Source organism: Melospiza melodia, chromosome 3 (assembly GCF_035770615.1).
Source record: "Melospiza melodia melodia isolate bMelMel2 chromosome 3, bMelMel2.pri, whole genome shotgun sequence".
NCBI lineage: Eukaryota > Metazoa > Chordata > Aves > Passeriformes > Passerellidae > Melospiza > Melospiza melodia.
The window spans coordinates 43,358,540-43,377,399 of NC_086196.1; the positions used below are offsets into that span (position 1 = coordinate 43,358,540).

The following is an 18,860-nucleotide window of genomic DNA, read 5'->3' on the forward strand; positions in this document are numbered from 1 at the left end:
TTTGCCCACCTTCAGTGTTCTTGCTGGGGTGGTGGAGTGAGAAACAGAGGATTTATTGGTGTGTGAGCTCAGCTCAGCAGTCACTGACATACTATGTGTTTCCCCCAGCACTTGGGTGATGTACCTAAAACAGCACCACAAGGGCTGCCCTGATGAAAGCTCAATCCCAGCCAGATCCAGTACAAACATATGCAGTTCTGAATCACTTGCACAGTCAGAGCAATGCCTGCTGCACCCCACAAACACGGTATTATCATTGAAGCACTGAACTTGTTTCTCTGTTCATCCAGTTGTGTGGATCCAGCTGAATAACAAGCCCTTGATATGGTCAGTCTGAACTCTTCCTGAGAGCAACCAACTTAGTCTTTGATAAAGGACTTAACTGAATCACTTTGATCTGACTTTATCAATCAGTCTTTGGGAAGTTCTGGCAGACAATTCATGTGTTCCTACTGATCCATTTTAGTATAAAAATCTGTACTTTTCCACTCAGCAGCTTTTTCTTTTGGTAGCAATGCTTTCATGTGTAGGGTATCCCCCTGTTTTATGAGCAATTTTTACACTGAAATGATAAGAAATGATGATTGATATGATATGATATGATATGATATGATATGATATGATATGATATGATATGATATGATATGATATGATAGATATGATATATGAGATAAGGTACTGTGAGGTGAGAGTCTGAAGTGACACAGGGTCCCCAGGCAGGTGCGAAGGAGAGTTGCTTTATGGTAAAAAACAGGAAATTTGTGCAGTCAGGCCTTTATCAGTTACATACTTTTAAATCATAACAGACATAATTCAACCAACCACCACACACCATGGTGTGAACACGTGGTGGTGATATACCTTGTTTTTCTGCCTCTAATTCAGCTGAGTCTCTTTTCCATAGTCCTTTTCTGCTTAGCTTAAATACCAGGCCTGAGCCATGATTTTACCAGGCCTTCCCTTTGTAAGGTTTTACCTATATGCAAAAAGGTGCTCAATCACCTTGTTCCTATAAAGAATCACCACTTTTCTTGTATTTAGGTTTCCAAACTACTGAGTTTCTTAATAATTTCTGAACTGCTGGAAAGGGAATGCTATTCCATTTGAAAGGTCATTAGCTGGGAATTTGGGAGTTTCTTCTACAAATTAGCCATGTATTTTGCTAATCTCATTGTACCTTGATACAAATTCTGTAATTAAAGACAATATCTTCTATGTCACAGAAGTGTTGAGATTATTATTATACTTAGAAGTTTCTGAACTCAAGTAGATCTGCAATCATCAGAGTCAATGAGATAAACATCACATAACTGTAACTTTCTTATAATTTTTCTTTTACCTATTCAAGAGTTTTCATTTACAAGATGGATTGAAGCCTAATGTTTTGGTTATCAAGTGCATATCATCATTCTATAATATTTATGTCAATTCTGAAGAGCATACAGGTTGTTTTTCTGAAAACTCAAAACTTCCAATATGCAAAGCTAATCCAATATGCAGAGTTAACATCTGAGCTGCAGACCTGATGGTCGGATAATGAAAGCCAACTGTTGTGTTTTCATAGACTGGTCAGGGTTGGAAGCAACCTTAAAGATCATCTAGTTTCAGGCCTTTGCCATGGGCAGGGGATACCTTCCACTAAGCCAGAGTTCTCAGAGCCCCCCCATGCAACTTGGCCTGGAACACATCCAGGGATGAGGCATCCACAGTTTCTCTGAGCAACCTATTCTGGTGCTTCAACATCCTCACAGTAAAGAATTTTCTTTCTTCATCTAAGCCTGCCCTCTTTCAGAGGGGTCAGTTAAAACAATTGCCCCTGGTTCTATCACTCCATGGCCTGAAGAATCTCTCTTCAGCTTTCTTGTAAGCTCCTCTTTAGATACTGGAAGGCTACTGTAAGATCTCCATGGAGCCTTCTCTAATCCAGACTGAACAACAAAAACTTTTTTAACCCTTCTTCATAGGAGAGATTCTCCAGCCCTCAGATCCAGACCCCCCTTTGCGGTCTTCATCTGCCATTATTAGTCCTTGGAAAGTTATACTACATCATCAACTCTTGTTTGATAGATAAATATTTAAAAGAAACATTAAGAGTGAGAAAATTCTTTGCAAGTCATATGTAAAACATATGATAAACAAATAAAAATTGTTAAGATCTATTAAAATCTTACTTTCCCTTTGCAAAGGGACTGAAGAATTTTTTGGGTTGTTTAGTACTCATTCTCTGTAAGAGAATTTGCAAAGCTGCAAGTGCGAAACATAAGTATTCTTACATACTTATATTTTATAAGTATAAAATGAGAATTTTTTAACAAAGCACTGCAGAATTCCTATATCCACACTGATGGATAGAAATAATAGGCTTTGCTGAATCTGTTTTGTTGTACTGTGTATTATAAAATTTTTCATCTAATAATGCAATTTTATCAAGCTATCAGTTTTAACTAGTTTCCCCAAATACTGAATCCACACTAACCATCGTTACACTTGGTGCCAAATAATTTGCATACCTCATCCTCATTTTTTGTACAGTGAAAAAAGATCAAATAATATGCAATTTTTAAGTCTACTGGCATAATGTGCTAGTATTGTAATAGTATTTTTAAGGTAGATATGATGTGTCTGGTTAATCCTTTGCATGCTCTAATAATTTGTTAATTGCTCTTTATTGTCTGCCCTGAAAACATTTTATTTCACAACCCATCTGGACTAAATATGACAGCTTTACATTCCACCTGGTATTTGATTAAATACTTTTATTTCAGAAATACTTCTCACATGCAATGAGATTGGTATGCCTTGTGGCACATAGTGTTCTGTAAATGTGCAGGACATCATAGCTAATATTGCTGTGTTTGTAACATATCAGATATATTGGTAAGGACTGATATTAATTTTAATTATAACTTTGCTTTTGAATAAGTTGAAACCCACAACTCACACAAGAGCTGTGGTTAACATGGGAATCACAAGCATGCAGTGAGAAAAACTAAGAATCGATTGGAAAATAACACTTGCTTGCCTTTCGCTTATATTTAATTGGATAATTGAATTCCTGGAAGAATATTTAAGATGCAATGATATTATACTTTGAGAATAAAATTATGCATACCCTCTAAATAAATAGATTTTAGGTCTGATAAATCATATTTTCCTGATATTTGCCCATTTATATGCAGATTGCTTTGTTTTATTTAATTTCACAGAAAATACCTATTCTAAGTGCAACTTCCAGTTGAATATTTATTAAATATAGGAAGCAATTACCCTGTATTTGAGGTTAAGCTGAAGGGAACAATGACAGATACAGATAATTTTACTGGAGTGTTAGATGAGAATAGAATCAGAGAATCATTTAGGTTTGAAAGGACCTCTAAGTTCATTGAATCCAGCTGTTAACCTGTACTGCAAGCCCACCACTAAACCATGTTCCTCAGTGCTACATATACATATAGTTTTAATACCTCCTGGAATGATGGCTCAAGCCCTTCCTTGGATAGCCTGTTCCAATGAATAACAACTCCTTCTGTGAAGAAATTTTTTCCTAAAAAACATTCTGCTGAAAAACAGGTGTCCCAACCTTGTCTCCAAACTTTCTGAGGTGACTAAGGAAAAGTAGAGGGAAATAGATACCTACCTTTTTGAGATGTCTTTTTGTTAAAACCAGAAATGTATATTTCAAGTATTATGTTTTAGACTTTTAATTTCCCTTCTGCATGAATGAACTGACTACCAGACATCTTTGTCTTCTCTTCATGATTCAGGAGTTAGCAGTGGCTTCTTTCACAGGTAAGAGTAGGAGATGATCATGTGGTTGCCTAGTGCAACAGATTTCTGGGGTTAACAAAGTGAATGTGCCCCTGTTTCTATTCCTTGCCTATAACAGAATTACAGGCACACAATTCTATAAGGTATCTGGGTTAAGAGCTTCATACTTTCTGAGGCAGCCATCATTACCTCCATTTTTTCATCTGCTGGACAGAAGTGAGAGCAGCTACCCAGGTTTACAGGCACTATGTTTCTAAAATTACTTATCTCTATCTCCATATCCCTTGGCAGCAATGGCCATAGCTCTGGCCATTGGATCCTTTTGTTGGCAAGATCAAATTTTGCCTTCACTGGTGAGAAGCATTTAACTAGTACTGACCAATCAAAATGTTTTTGTTTCATCTACATGGATTGCATGTATTGTTTTCTTTATGCTAGTATCTACCATTTTTAAAATTTGAAATAAAACAAAAAATGTTGAAAGCTACCTCTGACCTGTCATATTTTTAAATTGTATTTTATGTTACTAATTTATGAAAAATAAGTAAAATATGCAAATGCTGTTGACAATTTAAATGACGTGTTTTTTCTGTCCATGGTTTCTATTCAAAGTGCATTACAATGAGCTCTTCTTTTGAATAAAATAACAGTCAGGCAAAGAAAATAGTAATTAAAAAAAGGCAGAGAAAGCACAATAATTTAGTGTGAGCTACAGCTACATTTTTTACTGTTTGCCTTGTTCTAAAGCATGTTGATATTTTCTGTGTAGAAACACCCCCCCCACCCGAGCCAGAAGTGGTGGCGTACGCTGCCTGCACACCGCTGTACTTGTTTGAAGAGGACATTTTTTCATTAACAAGAATGGTGAGATCTGTGCTTTCAGGACAGGAAAGCATTACTTATTTTGTTATCAGAGTGTTTCATTTTGTTGCAACGATGTTGTAACTAAAAGAATACAATTAGCACAGTGAAACAGCCGCTAGATGATGACTGTCAGGTAAATTTGTATTTTGGTGCTTCTGTGTTCTGAACATGCGTTTTCCTGCCAAAGCTTGCTGATTTTACTCAGCTTTCCTTCACTTTCCTCAGGATCCCAGAAGCTGAAGTCTCCTGGGAGAGACTAGATGTGGACTAGAATATGTATCACGATGAGATACTTTTGAATGAAAAGTCTAGTTATTTTAAGGGCTACTTGAAAAACATGAATTTTAATTTTTTGAAGACTGCAGTTAAGATTCCCTGATATGCATTTTCCAGTATGTTGCTTGTTGTTATAGCATGTTGTAGAAATACCATGTTTATATCAATTTCTGTCATTAGTGTTGTAACTGGTAAAAGCAGCTGGAAAAAGTGAAGCCCTTAATGCAGCTGGGGTAAATTACCACTTAGTCACTCACACTCCTTAGAAAGCTTTTTATAATGCCAGAACAGGCTTTCGTAAGTTGATTATTAACTAGGCTTCCTTTTTTTTTTTTTTTTGCACATTTAAATTACATCTAGCATAGTTAGAGCATTACATTTTAAGCTGCCTTCTCAGGAAACTGGTAAGCTTCATAAAGTAAAGAAATTTCCAGAAATGCTTTAGTGCACTTAATTCTTGCACTATTTTCTTTTTAAAAATTGTGCTGTGTATTTTAGGCAACTTTGTAGATTAACTTGTTATCTGTGATATTGTTTTAATTTATTTTAATATAAGGTCTCAGTCAATATTTTAATATAAGGTCTCAGTCAATATTGTCTCTTTGCTAATAATAAGTAATGCTAGTCGTCAAAAAGCAAAGTGGAAGCAGGGACATGGGCCTGTATCTTTCCTGCCAACTTAACATCCTGAGTCTCAAACTTGACTACAGTCTGTTGGGATATAGAGATTACTGAAAAAGAGGTATGGCAGACCAAATAGGATGAGACAGATGAATCTATATGTCTAAACTAGTTTTTTAGTAAAGACTTGACAGAAAAATGGAAGTGGACAGAAATTCAATATAGAAGTGTAGAAGATTTCTTATGGATAAAAACCCCACCATATTCAAGGGCAGACAAAAACTACACTGATTGAAACAAAGTCTAGAAAATTAATTCACTGGGATAAGAGTTGCTCCCTAAACTTGGAAAAAATTTTGTCATTGACTGCAGTTGTACCAGAATTTCCCTCATGAATTTTTACAGTACCCCTTTTAGCTTTACTTTCTAGTGTGGTTTTCCTTGGATTGTTGTGTCTTGAATTTGTCTTAGTTTGCTCAAATAAAATGAAAAAAAAATCAGTAATTGAGTCATACAAGTCTGTAGTGTACTCAACAGATAAATTCTCCTTTATGATGCCTAACTGGTTGTCTTCAAAATCCATTTCAATCTTTATAAGATACTGTGGATGTTTTAACTGGCATTTTTATTTTAAATTGTTCCCCACTCTTCAGCTAACAGACAACCACAACGTTCTTCTCTACAGAGCTCATAAATACAGAATCAAAGGAACATTTTAAAATTAGTAGATGCAATCAGAGACTTGCTGATTAGTATTTTGAAGAAATAAGTTATCAGTGTTTTATTTAGCATGTAAAAGAAAGTGTGCTTTTAAAATTAAAATTATGTATAAAGTCTTCTAACGAAGCTTTCAGGTGTGATGTTAAGTACTAGACCATTATTATTTTAGTGGGAAGAGCACCACTCGATGTCCACATCTAAAATTGCTCTTAAGTCTGTTCCTAAGGGCATTGGTATATAGGTCAACTGAAGTGTCTTTATTGTGTTTTATAAATGGGCCATCAAATAAAAAGCCTAGCTTTAGTATTGTGTTGGTTCAAAGCAATACATTACGGAGTTTTTACAAATTATCTAAAGAACAATTGATTTTAGAATTTTAACACTCTATAAACTCAGCATGGAGTAAGGACTTTTTCTCCCAGAAAGTGTTTTTAAGGATTATTATTCAAAATAAAATATCGTGCCTATTGTTTTCTTACATATTCATTCTCTTCACTTGTATGTTATGTTTATATAAGTTAAAGAAGTGGTGAATCTATTATAAAAAGTAAAATGCATGTAAACACTTCTAAGTATACTTTTGGTGCTGAATATCAAATTCCAATCAGCATGTTTTTGGATAGTCTTGCCACATTGACTATATTGATTTTATTTGTTGTACAAGCTATTACATTCCTTTGTGTGCATACTGTTCTTGTTTGTTACACCGATATGAGGAGAAAGAAGATCTGAGCCAGTCAGGTTGTCCTTCCATGTTTTGTAGGCTGATTCTTCAGAGAAGATGAGGCAATATGGGCTTTGCCATATACATAGCCATCCTGTCCTGATAACTAGAACAAGGTCCTGTCCTCTGGTAGCACCTCCAGAACCACCGGCACTTCCTCCTTGGAAGCTTTTCCGTCCAAAAAAGGAAGTTGTTCTGAAATGTGAACCCCCAGGTCTGTCTACTAAAACTCCAAAATAAATTTGTAATTACATTTTAATTATTTCAGGACCATACTTATCATCTGTTAGCTTAATTTCAGTTGAACTCAATTTTGTATTGCTTCCTCTTAGCCATATTTCCTACATGCTTTAAGAAGTGTCTTAATTTATGTTGAAAAAAGCACTCTAGTGGAGCAAATTAAGAGAGGATGTTATCAAAATAACACAGAAGCTCTCTGAAGCAGAGCCATGAAAGCTTCTGAACACCTTTTAAAAATTTAAAGTATGTGACTAGTCCTGCTACATCAACTCACGAGTTTAGAGTAATTTTTTTCTAGGGTTGTCTGTACTGCAAAATGGAGTTAGATGCATGATATGAGATGATAGCTTGAGCATGAAAGTGTTGCAGGCAGGCTAGCAAAGTATACTGGGATAAGGAAGAGGAAATTGGCAAAGGCAAAAAGTGTTGCCATAGTTGTTTTGAGCTACTTTGGACAACCTTGCATATAAGTTGGCATAATTTAATACTTTGCAGGCTGAGGAACTGAGTGTAATGCATTTATTTTTTCATTATATGTCAGCTAGAACCACCCCTGTGTTTTCTGTTCCATTCAAGTGCATGGGATGATACTTTGAAAATTTTTTAGGGGTGACAAGTCCCCATTGGAAATTATTTCTCAACATTAATAGTATTAATTACTTTTATGAATGTAAATATTTAACAAGTTGCTTTTTCCCCAGAGCCTGTGGTAGAGAAACCTGAAAAATTTGTTGAGATTGCTAGCCTATTTTTTAAATACAAATTGGAAATTATCAAAATACCAACGAACACGTAAGTATATAATGTAGTTTCAGCATTGTGAAAGTGTGCTGTGGAAGTGCAATGGCTCTTTCCTTGTGTCACAGGGATAAACTGCTCAGGTCATGTCTGAAGCACATCAGGACAAAGCACTCTGTTGATGTATTGGTGTCGTGTAATTAAGGACCTATCAGTGAACTGTACATTTAGGATCCATATTGGCAATACAACAGCTAAGTTGTATACTAGACGCTTACAAAATGCTAATAAACACCTAAAAACTTCTGAACAGCTTCCTCTAGCTAATCCCAAGATGGTCTAATCAGGCACACAGGTGCATACATACACAATTGTGTTCACCCTCCAGTCTTTGAGGCTTACAAACAACTCCTGTTTTGGGAGTGCAGCACAGACTTCTGTTGGAGATGTGAATCTCTGGGCTTAGCTTTTCTCCCTACAATCTGCTCATGTCTGCACTGCTCAGAAAGTGTCCCAGGGAGTGGACATGCACACTTGTCACATCCAGGACAGACGGTCCCCTAGGTAGATGTACACTTCTCAGGGCTTCTGACATTGGAGGACAGGGAATGCTGTCAGGCAAAGACACATTGCCAGATTCTCTACCCAGTGGGCCCAAGGATGTAGAATTTTTGCTAGATTACTTTTGCCAGAAATAAGAATATTCTTTGAAGTATTTCAAATTTTTCTTCAAACTACTGGTCTTTTTTAATTCTAACATATTACAAGGAAATAATTGGCTAGCCAGTCAGTATTTTCATACGTATCACAAGTTTGATATGGAACACTTAATGTTTATGAATAAAAGAGGCTGTTCTCTGTTCATGATTGTTACAATAGGCCTGAGAGTGCAAGTGAAAATGCTCATGGTCAAAACACAGCTTTGTATAAATGCCTTGTTTGGAAGACTGTTTGGAAGTCCTATAAACCCTTGAAAACTAAAGTCTTTGTACAGGGTGTCTTAGAGAAGTTTCAGAAATTGTTGTATACATGACTTCTTCTTAATATTCCATGCTCAGAACAGTACTTGCTCCCTGACGAGAAAAGAAAGATTACCATAAAATGTATCAGAGCTGTGGGTTTTTCCCTGAGACACACTGCATAATGCACTTCTGTCAAGCTTCAGCTTATGATGTGAACATTCAGACAAGGTCTAGAATTATTCATCCTTTCTCTCTTATTCTGATTGAGCTTCTGTCATGAAGAATTAAATGTGTCTTATACCCAGTGTACACTGAAAGGTTTATGTTGTTTTGGAGGATATGCCTTTTCTTGAGACTTGAGTCTAACAATAGATTGTAAATTGTTGGACATCTGTGTATTTTCTTAGGGTGTGTACACCTTTTGTTGAGTACATCTCTAAATAAACTGACTAAATTACTAATATGTGGCAAGTTCTACATTTTGATTATCATAATATGACAGACTAATAATAAACCAGTTAGATATTTGTAATTTTCATTGAACAGCAGCATTTTCCCATGGATGACATGACCTTGGAATATTCTGGGTGCATGTTTTGCTGGTACAGTTGCATTTTGTTAAAGTACTTAAATTACTGCTTGTTTTCAAACAGCAGGAGTAGAAATATATTATAATTGCTCTAAGCAATTAACAGGCTATCAATGTAATGAGAGATTTGATACTGAAGATGTTGAAGTATTTGCACTTTAACAGATTTTATGTTGTTCTTTTGTATTTGATAGATTGCTTCATGGTCAACTTACCCCATTTGGGGAAGGATAGTTTATTTAATGTGTTAAGTTTCCATGACAATTTCTACTTTAATCTTTGTGATTTAATTAACAGGTAGTAGCCAAAAAATATATAGCAGGTATTAATATTTCATTCAAGCAAAATAGCTGTTTAAATAAGATAAGGGACTTAGATACACAGTTGGGACTGAAATTTTTTAATCTTTTCCTTTTCTTCTAATAAATTATTTTGAAACACTTAAAGGGGAAATAATTTTGACTGTTACCGCAAAAGATCTTGATCTTTCCTCATCTCAGTCCTTAGAAAGGGGGCTAGATAATACATGCTTGAATTTTAATTTGTTCTTTATTGCTGTAATAGCACAATTACACACTTGAGTCTAGTTAGCATGAATGCAAAATTGTTTTGGTCTTGTTCTTCTCGTTCTTCACTTAACAAGCAAAGAGTTACTTACATTTCCTTCAGTTTTTACTCCTGCCTCCAGTGAAGTCAGCAACAGAGCTTTCTTTTGCTAGTACCAGAATAGGCCTGCACAGTTTTCCTTGGTTATCCTGTGTTTTAGGGGTCTAGTAGCTATGGAGACCCATTTTGAGGGAAAAGAAAAAAAGTATTCTGACACAAAACATTTTACTTTTTTTCTTACATCCATTAAAGCAGTATTTTTTCTTGTTTAGGGGCTATAGTAATTTATTCACTTCTGACATTATCATCTAGTTTTCAGCTGGCTTGGATTTTGCTTTTTTGAGGGTTAGTTAAGAGGTCTTTCTATCATAGGTTTGTGTGTATTGCCAAGCAGTAATGACAAGAAATATATGAAGATATGGATTCTGTGCTGCCCTAGGAATCTTTCAAAATAAAGGAAACACAAATTATTTTGACAAAATTCTGTTAAGAATAGTTATGAAGACTGTCATTTGAAAGAAAATGTATGGATTAAAGTGTGTGCATTGTCTTTTATTATATAGCCATGTTTCAAAGTCTATCCTCAAAAAAGGATTTCAGTCTATGTCCCATCTCGCTTCTGTTACTGAAACTGATGAAAATGAAAGTAATGGGGATATGAATCAAAATGGGAGACACTCAAATGCAGAAGATTATTCTCAGGTAATAGTATTTCTATTTTTTTAAACTTGACCTAGTTTTATATTACAAAGGAGAGGGAAAGTTAAAATAAAACTACTTAATACTGAAATATATGTTTTCAAAGACATTTTGGAAAGTTTTTTCTTTTGCTATTTAGCTAACTTCCTTACCATTTCCACTTTATAGTTATATTGATGTATACTGATTGGGAAATCTTTCTTAGTGCCTTTTCTTCAACTTTCTTTTTTATGATTTTCCCTCACATTATAAAAGTTCTATTGCTAACACTGTCTTGGTTTCGCTCTTTAAAATCCTTTTGATGGGAGTATCTTAAGAAGATAGTCTGCAGTGTTTTAAATAAATATTACTTTATATTATGAGTAGTTTATTTTGACTGCAGAGGAAGATGTACCTTTGCATGTGACTAGAAAAATGTAAACTTTATTAACACATGCCCTAAAATGGCATCCTCATTTAAGACCAAATGGAAGGACTTCTGGGTAAGCCAGAAGCTTAGGCTTCCTGTGCAACTCTGTGAGGGAATGACATTTTCCAAGATAGATAACATCTTACATAAATTTAATGAGTCATTACCAGGATGACTTTGGAAAGTTTTAATTACTGATTTTTGTAATTGTTTTTTGTTATTTCTGTTTTTAAATGGAATGTGTATATGCTACCATAGTCTGCTTTTAGATAAATCTTTAACAAAATGCTCCTTCTAATATTTAAATTTTACATGCTTAGCAGAGAAAAAATGATACTTTCAAGGCCTTTCTGAACAATACATTTCATGAAAAAATATCTCATATAGGGAAATAGTGGGCAACACAGAGAAATAAAGACTTAAATACTCACTTAAAAAGAAGCAAACTGAGCTCCTCTGAAGTTATTTCATTTGCTCAATATGTACAAAGAAACTCAATATGACAGAGCCAGCATCTCTTCAATTTCATTCTGACTGCAGCAAACACTACTCAGAAGACCATTTGATAGCATTTCTCTTTTGGCTTTAAATTTTTAAATTAATGGGAGGTAATTTTCTATGTAATTTTTGCAGTGTCTATTTATATTTCCTCTGCAGAGTACCCTCATGCCATTTTTATATATCAGATCTATATGTATGCTGTGTGTTTAGATAAGGTACATGGGTGGCTATCATTAGTGGATTTAATGATTTTAAAATAAGGCAATTCTGCAGTGAAGAAGAATGCTTTACAATAGAATATATCTATGACCTGTGATTCTGTGATATATTTAGCTCTTCAGTATTTTGTGTGCATTTTAGAAACAATAGCCTAATTAGTACTTCAATAGTACTTTACCTTTAAAAGTGTTTTTAATAATGGCATAATATAAAAATCCTTACAAAAAGCAGCAGGGTAAAAAGGTAAGTATGTCTTGGTTTGGGACAAATTTGGAAAAAAAACTCTAAAATGAGGTATTTCTAGAAACAAATTCAAGCGGCCTCTCCTCCCCACCAGTTTGGGAAAGATTTCCTTAGAGAAAAGTGGAAAAATCTGTTTATTTTAACAAGCAGAGTATTCACAAATATGAAAAAATGAATAATATTGAACAATGGAACCACTTGCTGTTCTGAAGAGATGGAAAATTCAGAAAATCCTTTTTGCTGGCTGTAGCTCAGCTTGCTCATTCTCTTTTCAGTCTCTCCTGCTCTGGAACATGCTGCATCCCAGGCCTCAGTGGGACACAGTGTGAGCTTCCAATATTTTTTCTAAATTTTCAATCCAAAACCAGTTTGGACAGTTCCAAAAAAAAAAAACAAAACAAAACAAAACCATGCTACAGTGCAAAAACTCTCTGTTTCAGCTAGCAAAAAATAAGTAAAAGCAAAATAAAGTTCTTTCTCACTGTTCATGCCACAAACGCACTGAAAGAAAGAATGCAAACCAACAAGTGCAATTTCTGCAAATTCTGTGCTTCTTCTCCCCCCTCTTCACTCTTAGAACCAATCTTAAAAGTGCAAAACTTAATATCCAACATGAACAGGACAGATGATTAGAAGTAAAAGTATCATAAAATCACATAAAGCAAAGTAGCATCTTATAGCAAATAATAATTATTTTTTTCATTTAATTCAGTCTCTAGGTGTACAAATATAGATTTGGCTAGTTACAAATTAATAGAAGTTTATGTGCTGGAAGCATTGAAGGAGTGTGAAACATCACTTAGATTTTCTCCCCTAGTCCAAGAGTGATTTAAAGGATGATCTATTACAGTAGGACACGCAATCAAGGAGACACAAGAGCAAGTATGAAAATACATGATAAAACTGGAATGGTTGGAAGAAGACATGAATGTGATGTAGGCAGGGTAATCTGATTCAGACATGGAATGTAAGAAGTTATGAACAGCTAATTGACTTGCACATGAACTTTATTTTTGCCTCAATTTAAACCTCAGTTGAAAATTCTATGTCTGTTAATAGCTAGAGTATGAAAGGAGAACTTCATTTTTACAGATTAGAAAAGAAAATGGTTTTTAACTTGGAGGACAATCTTCTTTTTTTCATATATTAAATCTTTTCATTAACAAAATTATGTGGATACCTCTCGCAAATTCATAAAGGACGAGCTTGCTTTCTGTAGTTTTTAAACTTGAGATAGTAATATATACTTTTTAAAAACAAATCAATTAGTAATTAAAAAAACAAACACTGAAAGAGAAACTTTGATATCCTGAATTCACTTTATTATTGCTAATTTTTAGAATTTTGTATTGCAACATACTGAATGTGAATAACTTTGTTTCCATTTTAAACTGTGTGATTACTATTCAGGAGACATCAGCTTTAAAACCTTTGATACAGATTTGGTAAATTTTTGGGATACAGCAGTTCTATGCTTTAAGCTGACTGAAATTCAGTCAGCTGCTGTGCTAGATGCTCAACAAGTTTAAATTGGCATATTTTAATTCACTCTAGTGTAAACTGCATGAAGTAACTTTACTGAATATCTGATTCACTGTTCCTAAGATCTGTTGTCACAGAAACAGAGACAAGTAATACATGAAATACAAAATTCTAGGAGCTAGATGTACCTTCTTTGAAAAATATGAAGTTGAAAGACATGCTATTATCCCTCACGTCCTCAAAGTATTCATGTTGAAATATAGAAATGCTTCATTATTTAATTTTTCAAATTTTCTTTTTTGCTATGACTTTCCCATTCATTGATTTTATGGTCCTGGTAGCATTTGGATTTGTACTAGGGAAAAATATTTTAAAATAGCTAATTTTGGCAGTTAAATTGATCTTGAATCACTGTTCTTAAGAAAATGCATTTTGTACATTTTTTTTTAAAAACTCCATAATTTAGAGCCAAATTCTTATATGGAGAGACTCTCTTTTATGCTTGTTCAATAGAAAGGTATGTAATTTATAAGTGTAGCACACATTGAAATCCATGTGAAAGTATTTTGTGGCCAGGAAAAAACCAAAACTGTTATCATATATAAATTGCACAGTCTTGCAGATTTCTGCAACAGTAATTTTGTCAAACGCTTCCGAGAAAAAGATTATCCTGGAGTAGATAGATGTTTCCTTGTAGATCTGCCATTCAAAAGCCTACTTGAATATTCTTCATTGAGATGAATTTTTTGATAGAAGTTATCTCCAATTCCATTGAGAATAAAGCTCTATGTGTTCTGTTTGAGGATATGCAAAGCAAGAAAACCAGAATATGTTTACCATCAGTATGTGCAAAGGCTAGTAGATATTTTAATATACTGAACTGATTGCTGTGTTCATACATCTTAAGCAGAACACTCATATTTCTCTTTGTGGCCTCTTCGGTGTCAAGCTCCCTGGCAATGCCAATTTCTAGCACAAAAGTGTTAGAGTCTCCAAACTCTCCCAGTGATACAATACAAAAAACTTGTTCTTCAATGTTAATGTTTTTTTCCTGTTTTTTAATTCAGTCCATTATCTTCTTGTGTGCAACTGATACCATTTTATTTAATTTGCATGCTCATGTGTGCTTTTTCTGTGTTCCCCATAAACGTTACTGACTGATGTGTCATAACAAGCTTTTACTTCTTTTCTCTCCAATCCTTCTTGTGTTGTATTGGTATAGAGTCACCAGGAGAGCTAGGTAGGAAATAAAACAAATCTATTTTCCTCACAAATGTTATCATGTTGAAAATTACTTCACCCTGCATAAAATGGAAATTCCCTGCTTATTATTTTCAGGGAAAAATTACACATGACATATTAGGCACATAAATGAAAAGAGAGACTTGAGAAGAGGAATTTAGACATTTGTAGTATAGAGACACTTTAATGGGCCCACAGTTATCTACTTGCATATTGGGCAGCTTCAACGTTAGAGGCTGAGTAAAAGAGGTGACAAATTCATAATCCAGTATTTTTAAGCTATTTCTATACCTCAGTTTGTGTACAGCTTTGCAGATATTTGTTCTTTTGTAACATTTCCTTTTTTCGAAACCCGCCTCTGTTACCTACTCTCTCATTACAGGTAAAATGAAAACTGATATTCCATTAAGTGAGCATAGTGACTGAGAAATAAAAAAAAAAGACTCCCCAAATGACTGTAGATGCAAAACCCTTTGACGATATAACTCCCAGGTCAACATCAAACCTTGAAATTTAATACAGGTTTAGATCTTAAGAAATATTTTTGGTCATCTTTGTAATTTTGAAGGAATTGAAAGGGATTTTTTATCTTAAAAAAGTGTACCTAAAATTTTATTCCTTCACCTGTGCTTATAGTCAGAGAGTTTATTTTTTTAAGAAGACTGCTGTTTTTCACAGAATAACTTGTGTGTTGTTTTGCCATGCATAATTTGTAAAATAGAAATGGCAACTGTTTTTATAAGAATATCAGATAAATTTTAAAACTTATTTTGTGTTAGATTTGAATAAAATAAAAATATAACTAATGTTAGGAGGCTGAAAAATATTAATTGAAACCTTGAACATAACAAGATAGCTATAAATTTATGAAATACCATTATTTTTTACAAATATGCATTAATGATTATGAAATTTCAGAGATGATAAATTAGTTTTTTAAGTAATCTGCAGAATTTTCATTCAGATTTTCCATTCATTGAAGGAAGAAGAATAATTATTTCTTCCAGAATCTGTGTGCATCATTCCGTGTTCACAGCTGGATCTAAGTATTTTCTGATTTATTTCTTTATAAGATACTGTGGCAGCAGAGCTGACTTTTCAGACAATGTGTGTTCATTAAGGAGGAAAAATTACTTTATTTTCTATTTCTGTGCCAATGTCTTAGGCACAGTACATGAAGCAATAGTATAAAAGAATGAGAACTTTCTTGACACTCCAGTTGTCTCCAAGTCAGTGAGGATTAGGTAGATGAACACATCCTGTACCATTGAAAAAGCAGGCAGCTTTTGACTGTGTTATGCTTGTGCTCCAAAAACTGAGTAAATGAGTCTAGGGAGTCTCTACACAGCTGTGGTTAGACTGGTTTCACAGCTCAGACTGCATGAAGCTACTAAGAATCCAGATTTTCCAGGGCACCTTCTCCTTCTTTACTGGAAATTCTGTTGAGGCCGTTTTTGAGGATTTTCTGTATCTTTCCAGGCTTTCCTGCTGCCAGCTGTTAGCACTGACAAAGTAGCTCTATATTAAGCTACCTCATGTCCATACTAGAAGTGTGGATCATGTGTACTTTCCATGAGCAGTATATTGGGCAGAAAGTGCTAGACTTGTTGGACAGATGTTGCAGTCTCCAAGGTTTATACAGTAGATCTCATACCTTTTATACTTTGGACATGCCCAGAATTTCTGAGAAGAAACTCAATAAATTGTACAGCTGACATGCATCTGTTTGGTAAGTCCTGTGATTCCCACAAGAAATTTGGCAACATTGGAATTTTGAAAGTTGTAGGCTCACATGGAGAAATATGACAGCTCAGTGCATGTGTACATCTGAAGTCACATTTTCAAGGGAAGAGATAGTCCATGTGATTTTTCAGACCTGTATGCTGAGACATGACTCTCAATGGGACATGACAAGTGATCACAGCTTCATTTGTTCTGAACAGTTGTGTGTACTGAGTTCTGCAAACAGGAGCTGAAGTACATGGATATTTGCAAGATGTGTCCTTTTCAGCTCATAGAAAAACAAAAACTTAATCTTTAAAAATAACACTAAAACACAATATATTTCCATTACTAAATTCTTAACCCAAGTGTTAACAATTTCAGCAGTGTCTTAATTTTTCTCTTAATTGCTCTTAATTTTAGGTCTGTCCCCAGCTTTGACTCATGAACATCAAAAAAAAAAAAAAAAAAAAGCCCATAACAGACTCAGAATAAAATTTCAGATTTGTGCTGTGCAAAAATGGGACTTCCAAATTTCCATAATAAACAATATTACAGTTAAATTGTGTGTATTAAATTATTTGCCACTTCCAGCTTTGGGATAGAGACTCTTAAATCTGTAGTTTATTTGCTCAGCTCTTTCCTTTGCTAATTCAGAGAATATGAAACACCTAAAATTTTGCCAGAGGTGATTCCTGAGCCTGTTCCCACATTCTGACCCCATAGAGATTTTGTAAAATGCTGCAGGAAGCCTTTTACTGGGGCTAGCAATTAAAGTATGAAGCCATGAGGTTTTCCTCTAAGGAAGCATTCATGGGTCCCTTCACAGTGCATGCAGGGTAATAGTACATGCAGGTTAGTCTGTAATAGGAGGGTTGAGGCAGACCTGGATGTCCAGCACAATCACCTTGTGCAAGGTTTAGGTACTATTGTGACCTGCCATCTAGTCTGACTCAGACTGTTTAAATTATGTCTGTCTGCCCCTCAAAATATATTTCTTGATTGTACTGAAAAAGCATAAAAGCTCTAAGTCAGCACAGCTCCCACAGCTCTTCTTTGAAGTGCAGAACAGAAAATCACTATGTATGTCCAGCTGCTGGCCAGGTCAGTGCTACCAGCTTCAGCATCAGCACCTTTAACATATGTGAAGATACATGAGGGAATATAGGAGGAGTTTGGGTGGCAAATCTGGGTAAAAGGAGACCTGGGATGAAAGGAAGCTTGGAAATTTGGGGTTTTTTGTGCAATCTCCTGCTCCTGCCCAACTTCACAAAAGAAAACGAAAGAGGTAGAAGTGACTATTTCAGTGTATGTCATATTGCAGACAAGGGGGCAGTCAGAAGGAAGGATGACTAGGCACATGTTTTTAAGTCTAAGATTTTAATCTCTCAAAGACTAGGACCCTGTATTTGTAAATTTAATGAGTGGACTTTCTGAAAGGCTGGCTAACTGCATTTGAACTTCAAGTGTCAGCAGCTATATTGCATTCATATTAGTTGAGCAAACCTAGCTTGGAGCTGGGGTTGACCAGGATAAAGTCCTTTGCCAAAAGCATTAAGTGAACATGCTACTTTTTATTTATACAGTGATAGAAAACAAAAGATGCTATTGTAATCAAGGATGCTGTTGCTAATTACATTTGTGTACTGTCACTTGCACAGAAAGAAATGCTTGTTGGAAAAGGAGTTCCTCTTTCAAGCATCTTTTTCAAGAATGGAAACAGAAAAAAATTGGATCGGTTGTAGAATATGAATATCAGTTCTTAGAATAAAACTTACTTTATTGTCAAAAACCAGTAATATCAAAGAACATTGTTTTAATAGTGAAGTGGTGTATGAAACAGCTTTTATCTCACATTGCAGGTGACATGTACTTCTCTAGAAAAACATCAGTCTGTTGCTGATATGTATGTAGTTATTATGATGAAATTTGCTACTTTTATTTTTCATTTAAAAACCCAGCCCAAATCCATGATGATAACTTACCAGTTTGTTTCTGTCTCTGGAAGGACTGCCCCAAATCAGGTATTTTCTCTCAAAAAATAATGCAAGATTATAATCACCATCATTACTTTTTCCTTGTTTTGTTTTTTTCACTGTATAGAAGAGCAGTCCCTCGTTGCAACAAAATGCAGAGGTACTCAGTAAAGGTAAGTGTGTGCAAAGTTTATAGTCAGATTTTTACCATTCCCATGTTGTTTGGTGTCTGTTAATCCTCATGTACATATATCAGCAG

The 18,860-nt window shown here is 34.8% G+C and overlaps 1 protein-coding gene across 1 annotated transcript in view; it reads left to right on the plus strand.

Moving 5' to 3' along the window:
* ADGB (androglobin) overlaps nt 1-18,860 on the plus strand; it is an 89,211-nt gene that overhangs the window by 22,460 nt on the left and 47,891 nt on the right. Inside the window, exons 9-13 of the mRNA XM_063153345.1 lie at nt 4,538-4,632; nt 7,013-7,187; nt 7,915-8,005; nt 10,672-10,810; nt 18,729-18,774. Of these exons, the coding sequence (XP_063009415.1) occupies nt 4,538-4,632; nt 7,013-7,187; nt 7,915-8,005; nt 10,672-10,810; nt 18,729-18,774 (546 nt within the window). The remainder of the gene's footprint in view (nt 1-4,537; nt 4,633-7,012; nt 7,188-7,914; nt 8,006-10,671; nt 10,811-18,728; nt 18,775-18,860) is intronic.